The 18248-nt window shown below is 37.6% G+C and overlaps 1 protein-coding gene across 8 annotated transcripts in view; it reads left to right on the forward strand.

Moving 5' to 3' along the window:
* The window catches only part of LOC127659570 (disks large homolog 3-like), a 179292-nt gene that overhangs the window by 114560 nt on the left and 46484 nt on the right, over window positions 1-18248 (forward strand). For 4 of the 8 annotated variants that reach the window (XM_052149442.1, XM_052149448.1, XM_052149445.1 and 1 more), the window contains 6 exons: window positions 2534-2658; window positions 2839-3008; window positions 5125-5261; window positions 8210-8354; window positions 10896-11070; window positions 12618-12764. In XM_052149442.1, coding sequence (XP_052005402.1) covers window positions 2534-2658; window positions 2839-3008; window positions 5125-5261; window positions 8210-8354; window positions 10896-11070; window positions 12618-12764 — 899 coding nt within the window. The remainder of the gene's footprint in view (window positions 1-2533; window positions 2659-2838; window positions 3009-5124; window positions 5262-8209; window positions 8355-10895; window positions 11071-12617; window positions 12765-18248) is intronic. The other 4 variants (XM_052149449.1, XM_052149447.1, XM_052149444.1 and 1 more) reach the window with 3 other exon arrangements.

The following is an 18248-nucleotide window of genomic DNA, read 5'->3' on the forward strand; positions in this document are numbered from 1 at the left end:
GGTACCTGTAGGGACCTGGCCACTAGATGGCAGTAAATGTTGATCTTATGTCTGAAATTGAACATTAGGAAACATCCTTTAGTGCAGAGCTATTCAACTTCATCTACAAGCCCACAGGATGTGAACCAATCTTGTATGCGGGCCAAGAATATTTTGTTAACATAATCTGAATTATCAGATATTGTGTTGTAGTAGGACTGTATTATTTGTTCACTACATAAATAAAACATCTGTTTATATCTTAAACATTTTTATCATTATAAATAATTTCCAGCAGGAAATTCTTAAAAAACAAAAAAACTAAAGTGCTTTAAAAATTGGTCCATAACAGAGATAGTAATTAGTATTTTTTATAAATTGCTCTCTCCATGCACTTTGTTTGTGAAGTAGCATCAGACATTACCCAAATCTATGTTTGTTATATATACAATGATTTTAACTTTGGACTTTTCTTGACCAAATTAATAAACAGAAATTTTCTGTTTCTCCAAACCCTTTTCTAAAACTTACCAGTTGTCCATGATTTTAGTTCTTTATTCTTCCCATTAATCATTCGTAGCGCTACCTCTGAAAGAGTCAAAACAATGTGACACTCCTGCACAAGACACTGTAAAAACATTGAGACGTGGCACAATGTCAGTCTAGCGCAAGTTTACATAGGAAAACTATTTAAAAACAGTGTGAAGAGACACAACCAAGTTCAGTGTGAACAGCCCCTAAGACAACTGACAACCTCACATGGGCAAATGAAAATTTATCTTTTGTCTTATGGTCCATATCTGTTAGCTTTGAAGCCATGTAAATGCAACTCTTAAAAGTTTTTTAATTTTGGGCAAAATAGACCACAGTTATTGATGGCTTAACTTTCACTACAAGGGTTGCCACTTTTGAAATTGTAAAATATGTGATACTATCTCGAGACTTGGATAACGTTCTGGCTGATATTTTCATGCAGTCCCTTACCACATCCTCCACAGTTTTATCACGTTTTAACATAATGTGTAGACTTTTCAGACAGAATTTTCCAACAAATATCAAGGTTAAATTAATGATTGTGGATGAGATCGCAGAGACGCTCCATTGCAGAGAAAAGGCCGCGGCTGTCTGGCTTGCTCCCCTTATGGTCATGTAGCACCTGTTCCCCCCTTAGGGGTGCTGGGAACCTAAGGTCTGTATATGACACCTTCTTCTGGAGGTGTTGGAGAGGGTTACGTGCGGCCGATACATTGGCTTCTAGCACGCAGCAGCCTGCTTGCACCTGTGTCAGGAGTTCACGTAACACGGTCTAGTGCATGGCGCTTTGAAATGAGACCCCTTGTGTCAGTACATTCGACACAACGTCGAGTGAGTGACAGAAGGGGAACGTCATGGTTACTGTTGTAACCTCTGTTCTCTGATGGAGGGAACAAGATGTTGTGTCCCCCTTGCCTCGACACTGGACCTACCACTGTAAATGGCCATACATTATCCTTGGCTCCTCAGTGCAAAAACCTGACTGACAGACACACGCCCGCTTCCCTTTATACCCGTATGTCCGGGGGCGGGACATGCAAATTCTCTCTGCCAATTTCTCATTGGTCTTTTCTCAAGTTCAGAGGTATGCGTGGCTCTCCAGAAAGACCCCTTGTGTCACTACATTCGACACAACGTCTCGTTCCCTCCATCAGGGAACGGAGGTTACAACAATAACCATGACATTATAGTCTAAAGGCACCATGTTAACGTTTTTGATGTTAAAATAACCACACCTGCAACTTGTACTTACAGTATATTAGGCTTTATGTGGTGCCTCATTTCTATAGTGGCGAGAGAGGCAATGCGCGCAGAGCTGAACGTGCTTTAATCCCACTCTGCGCCCGTATACACGTATACTTACACAATCATTTAGCCAGTTGTCAGATAAAAAGCACAAACATTTATAACTCGTCCTGATTAAAATATCCTCTGGTCCAGATCTGTCTGTTGAGTACCCCTGCTTTAAAAGGTCTGTGGGTGTGTAATGTTCTTTAGTGGGAGCTCTCGCAGTGGCTCTGGAGTGGGAAAGTCTCTCTGGGACGTCTTAGCTCCAGTCTATTTTATTTTGCTGTGACCACTGCTCATTAATAATAGAAAATAATAAAGTGAAGACTTTGCTCAGTTGTCTGCTTTGAAGACCAGCCTGTCTCAGTATTTTGGCACTAGGAACAGCAGGGCAAAAGTGATGAGAGTAGGAGAAATATGGAGGATATTGCGTGCAGAAGCAGACAAAAATGTGTGATTCTCAAAATATGCATTGCAAAATCCTATTTTTAATGGCTTAATTTTTTTTTCAAATATGCTGTCCATGCCTAGATATTGCAGATTACATATAGATTGACAAAATATTGAAAGTCAGATGCTCTCTGAAAAGCCAAAAATGAGCCAACAGAATAAAGCTTAACCACAAATTATTTTAGATTTAGTCTTTCTTTTACAACTTTTGTTCTCCTTTATGAAAAGTCCTGTAACTGCATATTCTCATTTATGATATTCTACTCATGTATGTTATTGATAGGGCAACTCTGGCCTTGGCTTCAGTATTGCTGGAGGTGTGGACAATCCACACATTCCTGATGATCCTGGAATCTTCATCACCAAGATCATCCCTGGAGGTGCTGCTGCCATGGATGGCAGACTAGGGTGAGAGTTTCATATCAAGTGTTTCAGTATCTACATATGCCTTTGTGCTGCACAGTCTGTATGTCCAGTGATTTTAAATGTGATGATTCATTACAGTGTTAGTTTTGACAGTCTGTGGCTCATCTTTGTTCTTTTGAGTGAGATGAGTTATGTCTGATCTGTGCTGTTATTGTGTTTCAGGGTAAATGATTGTGTTCTGCGAGTGAATGATGTTGATGTGTCAGAGGTAGTGCACAGCAAGGCAGTAGAGGCTCTGAAAGAGGCCGGCCCAGTGGTCAGGTTGCTGGTACGCAGGAGACAGGCTCCTCCTGAGACCATTTTGGAGGTCAACCTACTCAAAGGGCCTAAAGGTTAGACGAACCAGATATGCACACACACAAACACACACTTTTGGGAGAGTGCTATTATGCCATGGATCCTTTAATACAGTAGTTGTTCTGAATTATTTTTAATTTGTGTTGAAACTTTTAATGAGGTATTAGTTATTCAATAGAAAATAATATATTCAATTGAAATATTTGTAAAAAAAAATTATATAAAGAAGAAATAAGGATATTTCTATAGAGATTTTTTTTTATAAATATAGGCCCATATAAAAATGCAATATGTATATTGCATATTATGAACCAAGACGCCAACCATTTTTGCCACAAAAGAGGTACATTTGTCTGTAGATGTATATATGTGAATGCATGTTTTCTTTTTTGTTGTAATTAACATTTGTTATTAAATCTTACAATAATAAAGAAAAGAAAAACATATATATATATATATATATATATATATATATATATATATATATATATATATATATATATATTTCAAAATTTAAACAGAACAAGGTAAGAGTATAAATAGACACAAATAATAGGACATATAACATAGAATGGCATATGTACATGTGCAAGTAGCAATGTATGTGCAATGTAGGAGTATGTACAGTTATTGAATTAAATATTCAATATGAGTACATTTACATTATTACATATTTATACATTATTGCACTATGGGAGAGTTCTGAGGCAGTTTAATTGTTCATGTGGAAAATGGCCTGAGGGTAAAAACTGTTCTTGTGCCTGGTTGTCCTGGCTCTTTGTGCTCTGTATTGCCGACCAGAAGGCAACAGATCAAAAAGGTAGTGGGCAGGGTGTGTGGGGTCCAAAGTGATTCTACCTGCACGTGTCCTCACTCTGGAGACATACAGGTTTTGGAGGGTGGGGAGGGGGGCAAAAATAATCCTCTCAGCAGACCTGACTGTCCTTTGTAGTTTCTTTCTGTCTGGTTTGGTGGCTGAACCAAACCAGACAGTTATAGATGTACACAGGACAGACTCAATGACAGCTGAGTAGAACTGAGTCAGCAGCTCCAGTGGCAGGTTGAACTTCCTGAGCTGGCGAATGAGCTGTTTTGCGCATGTTAAGCTCAAGGTTGTTGTGATCGCACTAGACAGCCAGCTGTTCAACCTCCCATCTGTATGCAGACTCCTCACCATCGCGGATGAGGCCAATGACCGTGGTATCGTCTGCAAACTTCAGGAGCTTAACAGAGGGGTCCTTTGCAGTGCAGTAATTTGTGTGCAGGTGCAGTGGAGAGAGAACACATCCCTGAGGAGCACCAGTGCTAATAGTGATGGTCCCGGATGTTATTTTCCCCAGCCTCACTAGCTGATTGGTCAGAAAGCTGTTGATCTACTGACAGATTGTGGTTGGCACGGAGAGCTAGGTCAGTTTGGTTGAGAGAAGATCAGGCATGATGGTATTGAAGGCTGAAGTCCACAAATAGGATCCTTGCATAAGTCCCAGGTCTGTCGAGGTGTTGCATGATATAATGCAGTCCCATGTTGACAGCATCATACACAAACCCATTTGCTTTTTTATATTACCCTGGAAGAAGTTTTATAAAACAAGTCACCACTGCTGCGAATTGTGATGAGGTTTCTAATAAAGCTGCCAAGGGAGTGACAGAAAATGTAGCTTATTTCTCTCTTCTGACTGCTATAATCCACCGCTCTCTATTTTTTTTTCCTTTGTAAAACTGTGAAAGCGTAATAGTGGATTTATTCTTCTTTTTTTTTCTTTTTTTTTTTTGGAGCAAATGGGTAATTCATTTTATTAAATTAAATTAGCTTTGGTCTCCCATTCACCCCTGTAGAAGTTTACCCCGCTATAGTTTACTTCTAAGTTCCAAGCCCAGAAATGTGAAAAGAGTCCATAACCAAAAACTATTTAGACATTGTTTTAGCAAACATGCATTCATGTCTTTCTATAAAAGCCCATTTTTCACAATCCAGTCTCACTTTGCTTTTTTCATTGAATATTGTTTCATTTGGAAATATGTCACATTATGGAAGTAAAATGGGCTGATCATGTTGACTTTAATCTCTGAATCTGATCTGACATCTTGAATGAAATTAAACTCATCCTTATCTTTTCATTCAATATACTCTTCATTTACTTTCTTCTAAAGGCCTTGGCTTCAGTATTGCTGGAGGTATAGGCAACCAGCACATCCCAGGCGACAACAGTATCTACATCACTAAGATAATTGAGGGTGGGGCAGCACAGAAAGATGGACGTCTGCAGACAGGCGATCGCCTACTGGCTGTAAGATTTCACCTGCACACATCCACTTGTGTACCTAACTATATACATATAAACCCACACACAAAGGCAAGGCAAACCCTGCATTGTAAAGTGTGTATCTTTACAGCATTACCTAATACTTAGTGAGCACAGATGCTGTTGTTGGCTACTACAGTATGTCATATTATAGACAATTTATTTCATGCGTGAAGGTTTATGGGCCACAGTGTGATTGATATGAAGCTGAGCACAAACTCAAACAAGGACATAGCTGTGATAAAGAGAGCCATAAGTGCAAAGCAACTGAGCGGGTTGTGAAATGGTCGTAAATGTCATTAAATAGTCAGATATGACTGCCATAACAGAAGACATGTAAAGTGTGCTTTTACTTCCCAAGCATTAGAGGCTCGCAAAGTCTCATTCACTATTTACTGTATTCAAGTGTTGCAGATTTCCACTTTTTTGTGGTCGCAGAAAAGTTTCTCACACCAAATTTCCGCTGGATTCGCAACTGATTTAACACATAAATTTGTTCTCACTCTACTTCTAATGTTGATGAATCCACATTATCTAAATCAGGGAGTGCCTACAGTTAGTAATTAGCATAATACACACCCAAACGATCTCCATATACAGTAAGGGCTTTCCACACAACCTCTACTTTACAGCAATTCATCACACTCCCAGATCGAGCTGTAAGGCACACCATTTTTTTTACTCTGAAATAAGCAAGACGTAGACATAGTTTTTGGAGTTCTAAAAATATACAGTATACTTATGTTTATAAGGCAGCCAGGATTTTAAGTATGTGTCATTTGCGTTGGTTCGAATTCATGATAAATCATAATTTCTGCTTAAAATATTTTCACACACACGTTTTACACTTAATTTTATGTATGGATGATTAGCGAATGAGACCTAATGTGTCTCTCTGTCCAGACTGTGATCACTAGGGTTGCAGCGGTATACCGGATTCACGGTATACCACAGTTTGAAAATTGACGGTTATCATACCATGTACATTTGCTTTTCTACGGTATTGAGAAAAAATGCAACCGGACGGAGATTCTCACATGCACGTGCGCATCTCCTTTCCTTCTCGACTGTCTGTCAGACTCGTCAGCCACACACACATGCAGCAGATGTCAGAGAGAAGGGAGGTGAGGGGGTCTGACATGAGTGTGTGTGTGAGTTAAAGCAGTGTTTCTCAACTGGTCTATTCGGACTGGGTCGCGGACAGCAGAGAAATAAAAATGCCATGGTAACTTCTCCACTGAAGATATTTCGGCGGTCGCCCAAGTGATCAAGTATTTAATGATAATCTCGCAAACAGCTAAAGACTTCTCATCTGCACTTTTGCGAGTGTAACGAGCTCGTGCTAATGATCTGCTCTTCTCTCTGGCGCGCACATTCAACAACCGGGCTTCCCTCGATATTGCGGAGCGCAGACATCAAAACTGATGTGACCAATTTCAATTCTAGCGAGACTTTTTTAGCTTAAAGTGTTACGGAGATTGTCAATTCGAACCTCTCAACAGTAGCAGCCCTGACATGCCAAACAGCACTGAGGAAAAGAGCAACACTGTGCTTTGCGCCAAAAAAAAAAAAAAAGAAATTTAAATAAATATTACACACCATCACCTTTACAAATTTGTTTCAGGATTTTACATGAGTAAAAGTATCTGTTATATTTTGACAAAATGTTATAGTTTCATATGAAATAATCTAACGGTAGAATCTATTAGACCTCATTTTATATCAACAGTGGCAGTTGTAGTTAAAGTTTCAAGATGTGTTTCAGCTAGTATTTATTTTTCATAAATACATTAATTTATTATTATTATTATTATTACTATTATTTAAGACTAGCACACTGACCTAACCATGGTAATGAGGAGCCTTTCCTTCTGTGTAATATGTGTATAAATATTTAATATTAAGTAACTAACGGGATAATAATGGGCCCATGTAAGTAAATATGCTCTTCAATTTTTAAAAGGGGGGAGAGAAAACTTCCTGTGGATTTTGACATCAACAACAAAAATAATGTCACTTGATGCATGTCCTTGTACTGGAAAACCAGGAACAAAACTATGCAACATAAAAGGAAATGCAACCCAGGATACATTAAATACAGGTTATGTTTAATCTATGGCAGGGCGACACTTGATGTCCAATGTAAAATCTGTCCTGAAGCAAAACCAGTTGAGAACCACTGAGATAAAGGTACAGACAGGAGCTGTCTGGCCTCACTGTCGTGCACCTACAGTATATGTTAACTGTTAATAATCATAGGACATTACTTTAAAAGCTCACACAGCTGATGTTATTTTTCATTTAGTAGTTCATTTAACATGCTATGCTAACATGTAAACTAACATGGTTTTAGTTATTTAACATGTTATAGTTACATTATATTTTTTATCATGTTTATAATTCTGTTTATTATAATTCTGTTATTTTTTCTATTTATTTTATTTTTAAAAGGGAGACTTTTTTTACACATACTTCAATCAAATAAATGGTTTCAAGTTTCAATTATAATAAAGTGTTTGCTCAAAAATAAATAGATAAATAAAATAACCCTTCTGTTTTCACTGATAATAGTAATTGTGTAATACCTTATACCGTGATACCGTGATATTTTCTGATACCGTTGCAACCCTAGTGATCCCCAGCTGTACTGCTGCTTTTTTGTTGTGTGTAAAATGATGATATGTCCATCTACAATTAAAGCTTACAAAGGAAAACACACTACGCCTTGCCAACTTCCCCTCCCTCTTGTCCTTCCTTTTGTGACCGGACAGCTGAGAGCAGGAGAATGGAAAGTCTTCACAAAGTGTGGGTCCATCCGGCCTCCGCTCCGCAGTCGCTTCCTTCCCACATCTTCAAATGTGTGGTCGTACTGAAAGTTCTGAATCACGCTTCAGATATCAGCTGATGTATCATGCGTGTATTTGCCTTCGCAGGTGAATAACATTATACTTCAGGATGTACGTCATGAGGAGGCTGTGGCCGCCCTGAAGAACACTTCAGACATGGTCTATCTGAAAGTGGCCAAGCCAGGACCAGTCCCTCTCAACGACATGTATGCCCCACCAGACTATTCCAGCAGTACGTACCTTCATTTGCTGATCTCCATCCACCCTATGAACTAACTTACTTAAGTTATAGTTCTCCCAAAAATGAAAAGGAATACATTTACTCGCCTTAATGTTGTTCCAAACCCATGAAACACTACCTTTTGTGTGGTTAGCCTCAGTCACTATTCACTTTCATTGCATTATGTTTCCATAAAATAAAAGTGAATGGTGACTGAGACTGAACATTCTGCCTAACATCTCATTTTGAGTTAGAGGTTTGGAACAACATGAATGTGAGTACATTTTCATTTCTGTGTGAACCATACATTTAAAGGGACAAATCACCCCAAAATAATTTACTCACCTTTATGGAGTTCCAAACCTGTTCACTGTTGAGTTACTAAAAAAGTAATCCACTACAAATGGCTAACTACTGTACATCTCTAAAATTATAATTTGATTACTTTATTGATTACTTCAATGAGAAAGTAATCATATTATTAATTACTTTAAGTTACTTTCTAAAACACTTGTCACAAACAATTTTTGTTTTTCCACTCAACAAATTCCAAATAATTTCTATTTTCTCCTTGTTTATTGTCGCACACCCTTCAGCTTTCAAAGAAATGCAAACAGACGTACATATGAACATATAAATTCACATTTTAATTGTATTACACATGAATAATATTTTTCTAATAATACATATAAATAATAAATATATGTTTTAATATATTTTTAGAAATATTTGTAACCCAAGTAATGTACTTATAAGTAGTTACTTTCCCTGAAAGTCAGTAACTGTAATCTGATTACAAGAATTTAAAATGTCATGCTTTAAACTACTTTTTGTGCTTAATGTAATTAGATGACAGTTTGTATGTAATTTGTAATCATATTACACCCAACACTGATGCTGTTACATTTTTGTGGAGCACAATAGGAGACATTTAGATAAATTAACACACTCCTCTTCTTCATACAATTAAAGTTTATAGTGAATGCAGTTATCAAGCAGTGTGTTTTAAGAAAACATGGAATATAGCACAGTTACTATTCATATTTTTATGCTGTTTCTCTGTCTTTTTGGAGCTTAACAGGAGTGGTCACTAGGAACTGTTGTATGGAAAAGAGGAGTGTGTACATTCTTTAAAATTTCCCATTATATATATTCCTTGGAAAAATAACAGCTATGGGTTTGGAAGAACATGAGAGTGAGAAAATTATCACAGAAGTTTCATTTTTGATTCCTTTAAAAGATGCTCATTTCAATTTCCTGTAACTGTTCATATTATAGCTCAAGGACAGGACTTTTTTTTTACTACAGTAAATTGATGAAAGTGAAAGAGACATCACAGTTGAGTCAATTCAAATAAAACTTATGTACCTACAGTTAAGTCAGAAGTTTACACACACCTTAGCCAAATGCATTTCAACTCAGTTTTTCACAATTCCTGACATATAATCGTAGAAATCATTCCCTGTCTTAGGCCAGTTAGGGTCACTATTTTATTTTAAGAATGGGAAATGTCAGAAAAATAGTGGAGAGAATTATTTATTTCAGCTTTCTTTCATCACATTCCCAGTGGGTCAGAAGTTTACATATGCTTTGTTAGTATTTGGTAGCATTGCCTTTAAATTGTTTAACTTGGTTCAAATGTTTGGGGTAGCCTTCCAAAAATTTCTCACATGGTCATTTGTTGTTGTTCTGTGATTGATTTGTACTTTTCTCACCAAACTACGTTCATCTCTAGGAGATAGAATGCGTTTCATGGTGTACCCTTGGTGTTTATACTTGCATACTTTGGTTTTGTGGTACCTTCAGGAGTTTGGAAATGGCTCCAGGCTTGTGGAGGTCCACAATGTTTTTCTGAGGTCTTGGCTGATTTCTTTAGATTTTCCCATGAAAGAGGTACTGAGTTTGAAGGAAGGCCTTAAAATACATCCACAGGTACACCTCCAAATCAGTAGCTAATTAGCTAATTGTCTAAAGGCTTGACATAATTTTTCAAGATGCTTAAAGGCACATTTAACTTAGTGTATGTAAACTTCTGACCCACTGGAATTGTGATATAGTCAATTAAAAGTGAAACAATTGTTGGAAGAATTACTCTAGTCATGCACAAAGAAGATGTCCTAAACGACTTGACAAAACTGTAGCTTGCTAATATGAAATCTGTGGAGTGGTTAAAAAATGTGTTTTAATGACTTCAACCTAAGTGTATGTAAACTTCTGACTTCAACTGTACCTGATTTGATCTGTAACCCTGTAATAAAACAGGCTGTTCCTGTGAGGCTGCTAAACCAGAGTGCTGTGGAGTTTTGTAACAGTAATGCAGTGTAGCACTGGGCGCTGTTTTCAGACACCCACACACTCTGCTCTGCTGCTCCCATCACAGCTCCGATACCTCCCTCCTACTGAGAGAGGCGGATTTCACATAATCCACCTGCACAAGTGTGTGTGGAATCACACACAAATACACCCATACAGTACAATGTCAAACTCCTCTTAGAGATGAACTGGTTCTCTGTTGCTACCTGGTGAAATCATCTGGCTTTTTCCCCTCTACTGGTCTCGGCCTCCCTCCAGCCTTCCCCACCATGGTGGACAACCATGTCGGACACAACTCCAGTATGGCCTACATGGGAGGCATGGAGCCCAAACCAGTGTACCAGCCACCCCAGGTCACTCCTTCGAGATACTCCCCGATCCCACGCCACATGCTGGGGGAGGAGGACTTCACCAGGTCAGAGTCACGTATTTATCTATCTATTCAGTCACTCACTCCTTCACTCTAGGGTTCCCATGGTAATTTCAGAGAATTTTAAAATTGAGATTTCCAGGCTTGGATGAGTCAAGGAAATAAACTAAAATCCTAAAAGGTCATGGAAAAGCAATGACAACCTGGAGTTGTTACCTAAAAGAGCATTTTCTACCTGATCTGACAACCCTTACTATTTGTTTTGATGGTGTAACCTTATGTAATCAGGTTAATTCAGTGGTGTTAAATAATATTTTTGACTTAAATAAAACCTGTTAATTTAGATTCCACCACAATGAAACACGTTTTTAGGTTAACATTTATTTCAGTGTAACTAAAATCAATCTCTATTTCTGAAAAATGTGAACGTAATAAATGTGATGACCTTTGATTTGGCCCACCTTGCCATATATGACAAGAGGGGAAAAAAACATAAATAATAAAACAAATGCCATTGAAACGGCTCTTCAATGCATTAGATTGCAGAGGGAAAGTAGGGGAACCAGGGCAACTTTTATAATTTAATATAATACAGTTTGATATAATGCAACATTTACTTTTGGCCCAGAGCCCTCAATCAAGTTTGATTTTTGGCCCTTCGTACAGTAGGAAAAAGTTTGGGAACCTTTGATAGATTAATTGGTTTGATTCAAGTCAAAAATATAATTTAACATCACTAAATCAACCTAAATAAATTAGGTTAGACCAGTAAAACTAATTTTAAATGTTAGATCAAGTAGAAATTTAGCTCCATACTTCTTGTGTGTGTTGGCACTTTCTGAGTGCAATGTATAAAATCATTATAAAAATCATTATCTAGTAATTACTAAAAACAGGAAAAGAAATGGAAAATCATCAGTCAAAAGGTGTGGGAACCCTGTCACTCAAATATCACTTTTGAATTGCACTCATGCACAAATTACCAAAAAACAACACTTGCATGTTCGTATACTGTATATTTTATTAGAAGGAAACATGGTTTTCCCACAATCTCTCCTACAGTTCTTCAGCTTTAGTTGTTTAATGTCTTTTTGGCAATACTGTTCAAATTATATGATGTAACTGGGCAAATATAGAACAAATAAAAATGGTTTAGTAAGTAGGTGTTGAGTGTGGGCTGAAGAACGTCTATGAGGTGTGTAATGCCTCTCTGTGGTGGTGTGTTTGTGAACATTGCTTAAACAAAGCACGACTGAGTGAACAAAGTCTCTGAAAGTCCAACAGGGCAAACACTTCGGATAAGAGACACTTCTGGCATTGGGTCACATGTCATTATGTTACGGTCCCTCTCAAATCACCACTGTTGTTTGGACATGAGATCTGTTTCACTTCACAGAGCATGGACTTCCTGGAGCCTGTGAGTCAGCCCAGGCCCAAGAGCTGACTCTGCCCTCTTTTGCCATCCACACATTTCTGCATGTGTGTGTTCGTCTGTGTCTGTGAGCATGTGTATCTTCATATGTCTCAGTGTCTGCTGTCTCTGTGTGTCTGAAACTACTCCATTTACTGTGTAATTTCTGTACCCCCAATAGGCCCGAGCCCATTTACAGTGCAGTCCACAAACCTCATGAGGACACCAGCCCTCCCTCCCCCCATCTGTGCAGCAGGGGGTCTGGGGACGTGGGCTGCAGCCCCACCCCACCTGCTCTGTGTCAAAGCCTGGTCCTGTACACCGGCAGGTACTAACCAATGCTTCTGTTGCCAAGAAAATTTCCATGTATGTGTAAGCATACTTGGCAATAAAGCTCATTCTGATTCTTGCACTGCCTGGCTTATCTTAGCCTAGCCTAGCATACCCTAGCCTAGCTAACCTGACAGTAACCCCCTTGCGCTGCTACCGTCCATACCCCCACCTCACCACAATCTGCAGAGGGGCACAGGTGAGGTCTTGTGTAGAAACACTCGCTGCCTTGAGCTTGTGCCTGTGTAAAATCTATGGAGGAGGTGGCAAACCAACACAACATTTTAGGGACCACCAAAAAAAATAAAATGGCAGACTTCTTTGTCTTCTATCCTAAATACACACAAAATATATTTTCACTTTTTTTGCATAATTTGGCAAAATTATAGCTTGATTGGAAATTACACACAATAAAAAAATCTGCTCACAAGTGATACTTAACTTGATTTTTCTTATTGTTCTTCAAACATCACTTGTCTCATGTTTCATCTCAAGCACGCTCTTCACTTTTTATTTTATTGAATTTTTTATTACTTAAACATTTTTTTTTTTTTTAAATGTATTGGGGCAAAAATTTTGGTGTGGTGGAAATGATGCCACAACTATGGGACAGTCGTAATTTCTGAAAAAATTATAGGATTCATTTTCACTCAATAAATATTGATATGGTTTGTCTTTATTTCATTCTTTGTTTAGAGGGTCATAGTTGTGTATATAATGTGTATTTTTTAGGGCTGTCGATTTAACACGTTAATTCAGTGCGATTAATTTTATAAAAAACAACGCGTTAAAAACATTAACGCAATTAATCACAATGACCCCGGATTGTAATAAAGAAGATTCCTGAGAAATGCTTGTAGTACCACCTGTTTACTCCAGAGGGTAGTAAATGAAATTTCAGCTGTGTGGCAACACGCAGTTTATACAGTGAAGAAAACAACCAGAGAGCACAAAACAGACATTCGTAACGTTCTTGCGTTCAAAACATTTGATGGAGCGCAAATTCGAACTAAGGGATCTCAAGATGTGTTCTAAGTATTAAACTATATTTAACTTGACAGAGTGACCTAAAAATTTTATGTTTATGATGCAATGCATCCGAGACGCTACACAAGCATGTCTGACGCTTGTTGAAATTGAGGGGGCCTTAAACAAGCCCTCATATTAAATCTCAAAATGATTGATAAATTCACTTGTGAAATGGATTGCTGTGAACTGTATGCCAATGACTGACTTATGATCTATAATATGATAGTAAACAATACATTGTATTCGAAAGCCGTTTTTTTGTATTGTCTTATCAATGATTAACTCCTCTGCCACAAGAATGTAATGTATTTAAATTGTCTGAATATATGCATATATATTTTAGGGCTGTCAATCGATTACAATTTTTAATCGAATGAATTACATGGTGTCCCGATTAATTAATCACGATTAATCACATATTAGATTAAAATGTATTGTTTACTACCATATTATTGAACATAAGTCAATCATTGGCATACAGTTCACAGAAATCCATTTCACAAGTGAGTTTGTCAATCAGTTCGAGATTTATTATGAGGGCTTGGACCCGTCAATGTACACCTGCATAATTTTTTTTATTAATGCTTACAAATCTTTACATCTAGAGCCAAGAGGTATATTAAAACAAACAACAACAAAAAGGAAACTAAATAATGTGGTGGCGTAGTGGGGCACATAACTGTTAATCAGAAGGTCGCTGGTTCGATCCCCACAGCCACCACCATTGTGTCCTTGAGCAAGGCACTTAACTCCAGGTTGCTCCAGGGGGATTGTCCCTGTAGTAAGGGCACTGTAAGTTGCTTTGGATAAAAATGTCTGCCAAATGCATAAATGTAAATGTAAATAAACAGTTTAATAAAAATATCAAATTGTTTACATATTTCAATACACTTTACAGCTTTCTTGTTACTCAAATTGGAAATTGTTCTTAGGTATTGCTGAACCTTTGAATTAAAAATTAAAACTAATGGTTTATAACCGCCATACTTACATTTATGAATACTAAACTTTGCCAACAAAAGCAGAACATTAATCAAATAATATTCCAAATAATAAAGAGACATGTCATAGCTAAAAAAAAGCAGAATAAAACATTTTCAAAACAAAGTTGAAAGTTGGGAATAATATGATCTCTAACAATCTTGCATCATAAACATAAAATGTTTAGGTCACAGTGTTAAGTTAAATATAGTTTAATACTCAATCTTTAAACACATCTCGAGATCCCTTAGTTCGCATTTGTGCTCCTTCAAGTGTTTTGAACGCAAGAACGTAACACATCTTTGTATTGTTGCTGCTTAAGGTTGTTTTCTTCACTGTATAAACTGTGCGTTGCTCATACAGCTGAAATTTCACTTCCTGCCCTCTGGTGTAAACAGGTGGTATTACAAGCTTGCATTTCTCAGGACTCTTCCTTATTATGGTCCGTGGGATGTGCGATTATTTGCGTAAATTTTTTTAACGCGTTATTTTTTGTAAAATTAATTGCACTGAATTAACGCTTTAAATCGACAGCCCTAATACAGGTGAAACTCGAAAAATTAGAATATCGTGCAAAAGTTCATTAATTTCAGTAATTCAACTTAAAAGGTGAAACTAATATATTATATAGACTCATTACAAGCAAAGTAAGATATTTCAAGCCTTTATTTGATATAATTTTGATGATTATGGCTTACAGCTTATGAAAACCCCAAATTCAGAATCTCAGAAAATTAGAATATTGTGAAAAGGTTCAGTATTGTAGGCTCAAAGTGTCACACTCTAATCAGCTAAACACCTGCAAAGGGTTCCTGAGCCTTTAAATGGTCTCTCAGTCTGGTTCAGTTGAATTCACAATCATGGGGAAGACTGCTGACCTGACAGTTGTGCAGAAAACCATCATTGACACCCTCCACAAGGAGGGAAAGCCTCAAAAGGTAATTGCAAAAGAAGTTGGATGTTCTCAAAGTGCTGTATCAAAGCACATTAATAGAAAGTTAAGTGGAAGGGAAAAGTGTGGAAGAAAAAGGTGCACAAGCAGCAGGGATGACCGTAGCCTGGAGAGGATTGTCAGGAAAAGGCCATTCAAATGTGTGGGGAGCTTCACAAGGAGTGGACTGAGGCTGGAGTTACTGCATCAAGAGCCACCACACACAGACGGGTCCTGGACATGGGCTTCAAATGTCAAACGTCTTACCTGGGCTAAAGAAAATAAGAACTGGTCTGTTGCTCAGTGGTACAAAGTCCTCTTTTCTGATGAGAGCAAATTTTGCATCTCATTTGGAAACCAAGGTCCCAGAGTCTGGAGGAAGAATGGAGAGGCACACAATCCAAGATGCTTGAAGTCCAGTGTGAAGTTTCCACAGTCTGTGTTGGTTTGGGGAGCCATGTCATCGGCTGGTGTTGGTCCACTGTGCTTTATTAAGTCCAGAGTCAACGCAGCCGTCTACCGGGACATTTTAGAGCACTTCATGCTTCCTTCAGCAGACAAGCTTTATGGAGATGCTGACTTCATTTTCCAGCAGGACTTGGCACCTGCCCACACTGCCAAAAGTACCAAAACCTGGTTCAATGACCATGGTATTACTGTGCTTGATTGGCCAGCAAACTCGCCTGACCTGAACCCCATAGAGAATCTATGGGGCATTGCTAAGAGAAAGATGAGAGACATGAGACCAAACAATGCAGAAGGGCTGAAGGCCGCTATTGAAGCATCTTAGTCTTCCATAACACCTCAGCAGTGCCACAGGCTGATAGCATCCATGCCACGCCGCATTGAGGCAGTAATTAATGCAAAAGGGGCCCAAACCAAGTACTGAGTACATATGCATGATTATACTTTTCAGAGGGCCGACATTTCTGTATTTAAAATCCTTTTTTTTTATTGATTTCATGTAATATTCTAATTTTCTGAGATTCTGAATTTGGGGTTTTCATAAGCTGTAAGCCATAATCATCAAAATTATATCAAATAAAGGCTTGAAATATCTTACTTTGCTTGTAATGAGTCTATATAATATATTAGTTTCACCTTTTAAGTTGAATTACTGAACTTAATGAACTTTTGCACGATATTCTAATTTTTCGAGTTTCACCTGTATATATATATATATATATATATACATTTTTTATATTTAAAGATAACTATGTATAATTATTTCATCATTATATATTGAATCATTGTGATATGAGGGGCTTTCTCAGCAAATATTTGTATATGTGATTAATTAATCGGGACATCGTTTAATTAATTCGATTACAAATTTTAATCGATTGACAGCCCTAGTATTTTTATAATGGATTTTCATAGTTTCATATTGAAATTCTGGGTTTGGGACAAGACTAAAACACTAAAATCTGTATGTAAAAGACATTTAGAAAAAGGCCTGGTAAAACACAAAGAAAAAAAAAAAATTCACAAAGAAAAAAAAAGCTGAAATCTGTCATAATAAAAATCAACCCCTGAGATGTGAAATTGTCCAAATGTCTCTTGTTTTGGGTGGATTTCAAATTGAAGTCGTGATTCCCAGAAAATTTACGCTGTAGCTCATATATCTAATTTATACTCATTCAAACATTCAAAACTTACTGCCTCTGAAAAGCATTTCATGTTTGTATCATCAAACATGTGTTTTATCTGAGGTTTGCTAAGGCTTTCATGGAATCCTCAGAACTCAGGTAAGAACGTCACAAAAACAAATATGTTGGTGATGAAGGATAGAAGTTGCTACAGCAACGTTTTCCTCATGAGACTGCAATGGGCAAACATTGCCAGTGAGGGTAGGGTTAGGAAGGCAAGGCTGAGTCAGGGTTCAGCTTGTGCTATTTGACCCTTTAGCCACCTTTTATGTCAAAAGAGTGACACATGAATGAGGGATTCCTGCTTTCACTATGCTGGAGTCTAACCATGTCCTTCCCATTTTGTACCTATGTTTAATCTCAGACAGTATGTGAGTTTAAACCTAAGGCATCATCCTTTACCAGCCCATTTAATGTCTTGGTGTTTTGTGTGTGCTCTCAGAAGCAGTCTTTTTCTGAGTGATGTGTTACTGGCTGTCTGGATGGGTATCATCCACGTACCACTGTGTGTCAGCGCTGTTTTTGTTTAATCCCTCCATACTCACTGTGCAGTAGTGCAAGTTCTACACTCTGATAATTATTTATAATTAGTGCTGTTTGCTAAGGTAAGCATCACAACTACTTTTGCTAATACTTATGGTCAGGGGTTTTTCAAAACCCTTGATCCTATCTATGAAACTTTTGCATGCAACTTGTGTGCTATTGAGGGAAAAGGTAGGTGTGCTATTGGGTGATTCTCACAAAACCTGTCTAGGTTGTCTAGGTTGAGTCCTGGTCCTAATTTACTCCAAAATCAAAAGAAGCATATTGAAATTATATTTTGCATATAGAAAATGAACCCTATTTTTAAGCCCATTAAGATTTTTTACATTATTACATTATTTATATGACA

Source organism: Xyrauchen texanus, chromosome 19 (genome assembly GCF_025860055.1).
Source record: "Xyrauchen texanus isolate HMW12.3.18 chromosome 19, RBS_HiC_50CHRs, whole genome shotgun sequence".
Taxonomy (NCBI): Eukaryota; Metazoa; Chordata; class Actinopteri; order Cypriniformes; family Catostomidae; genus Xyrauchen; species Xyrauchen texanus.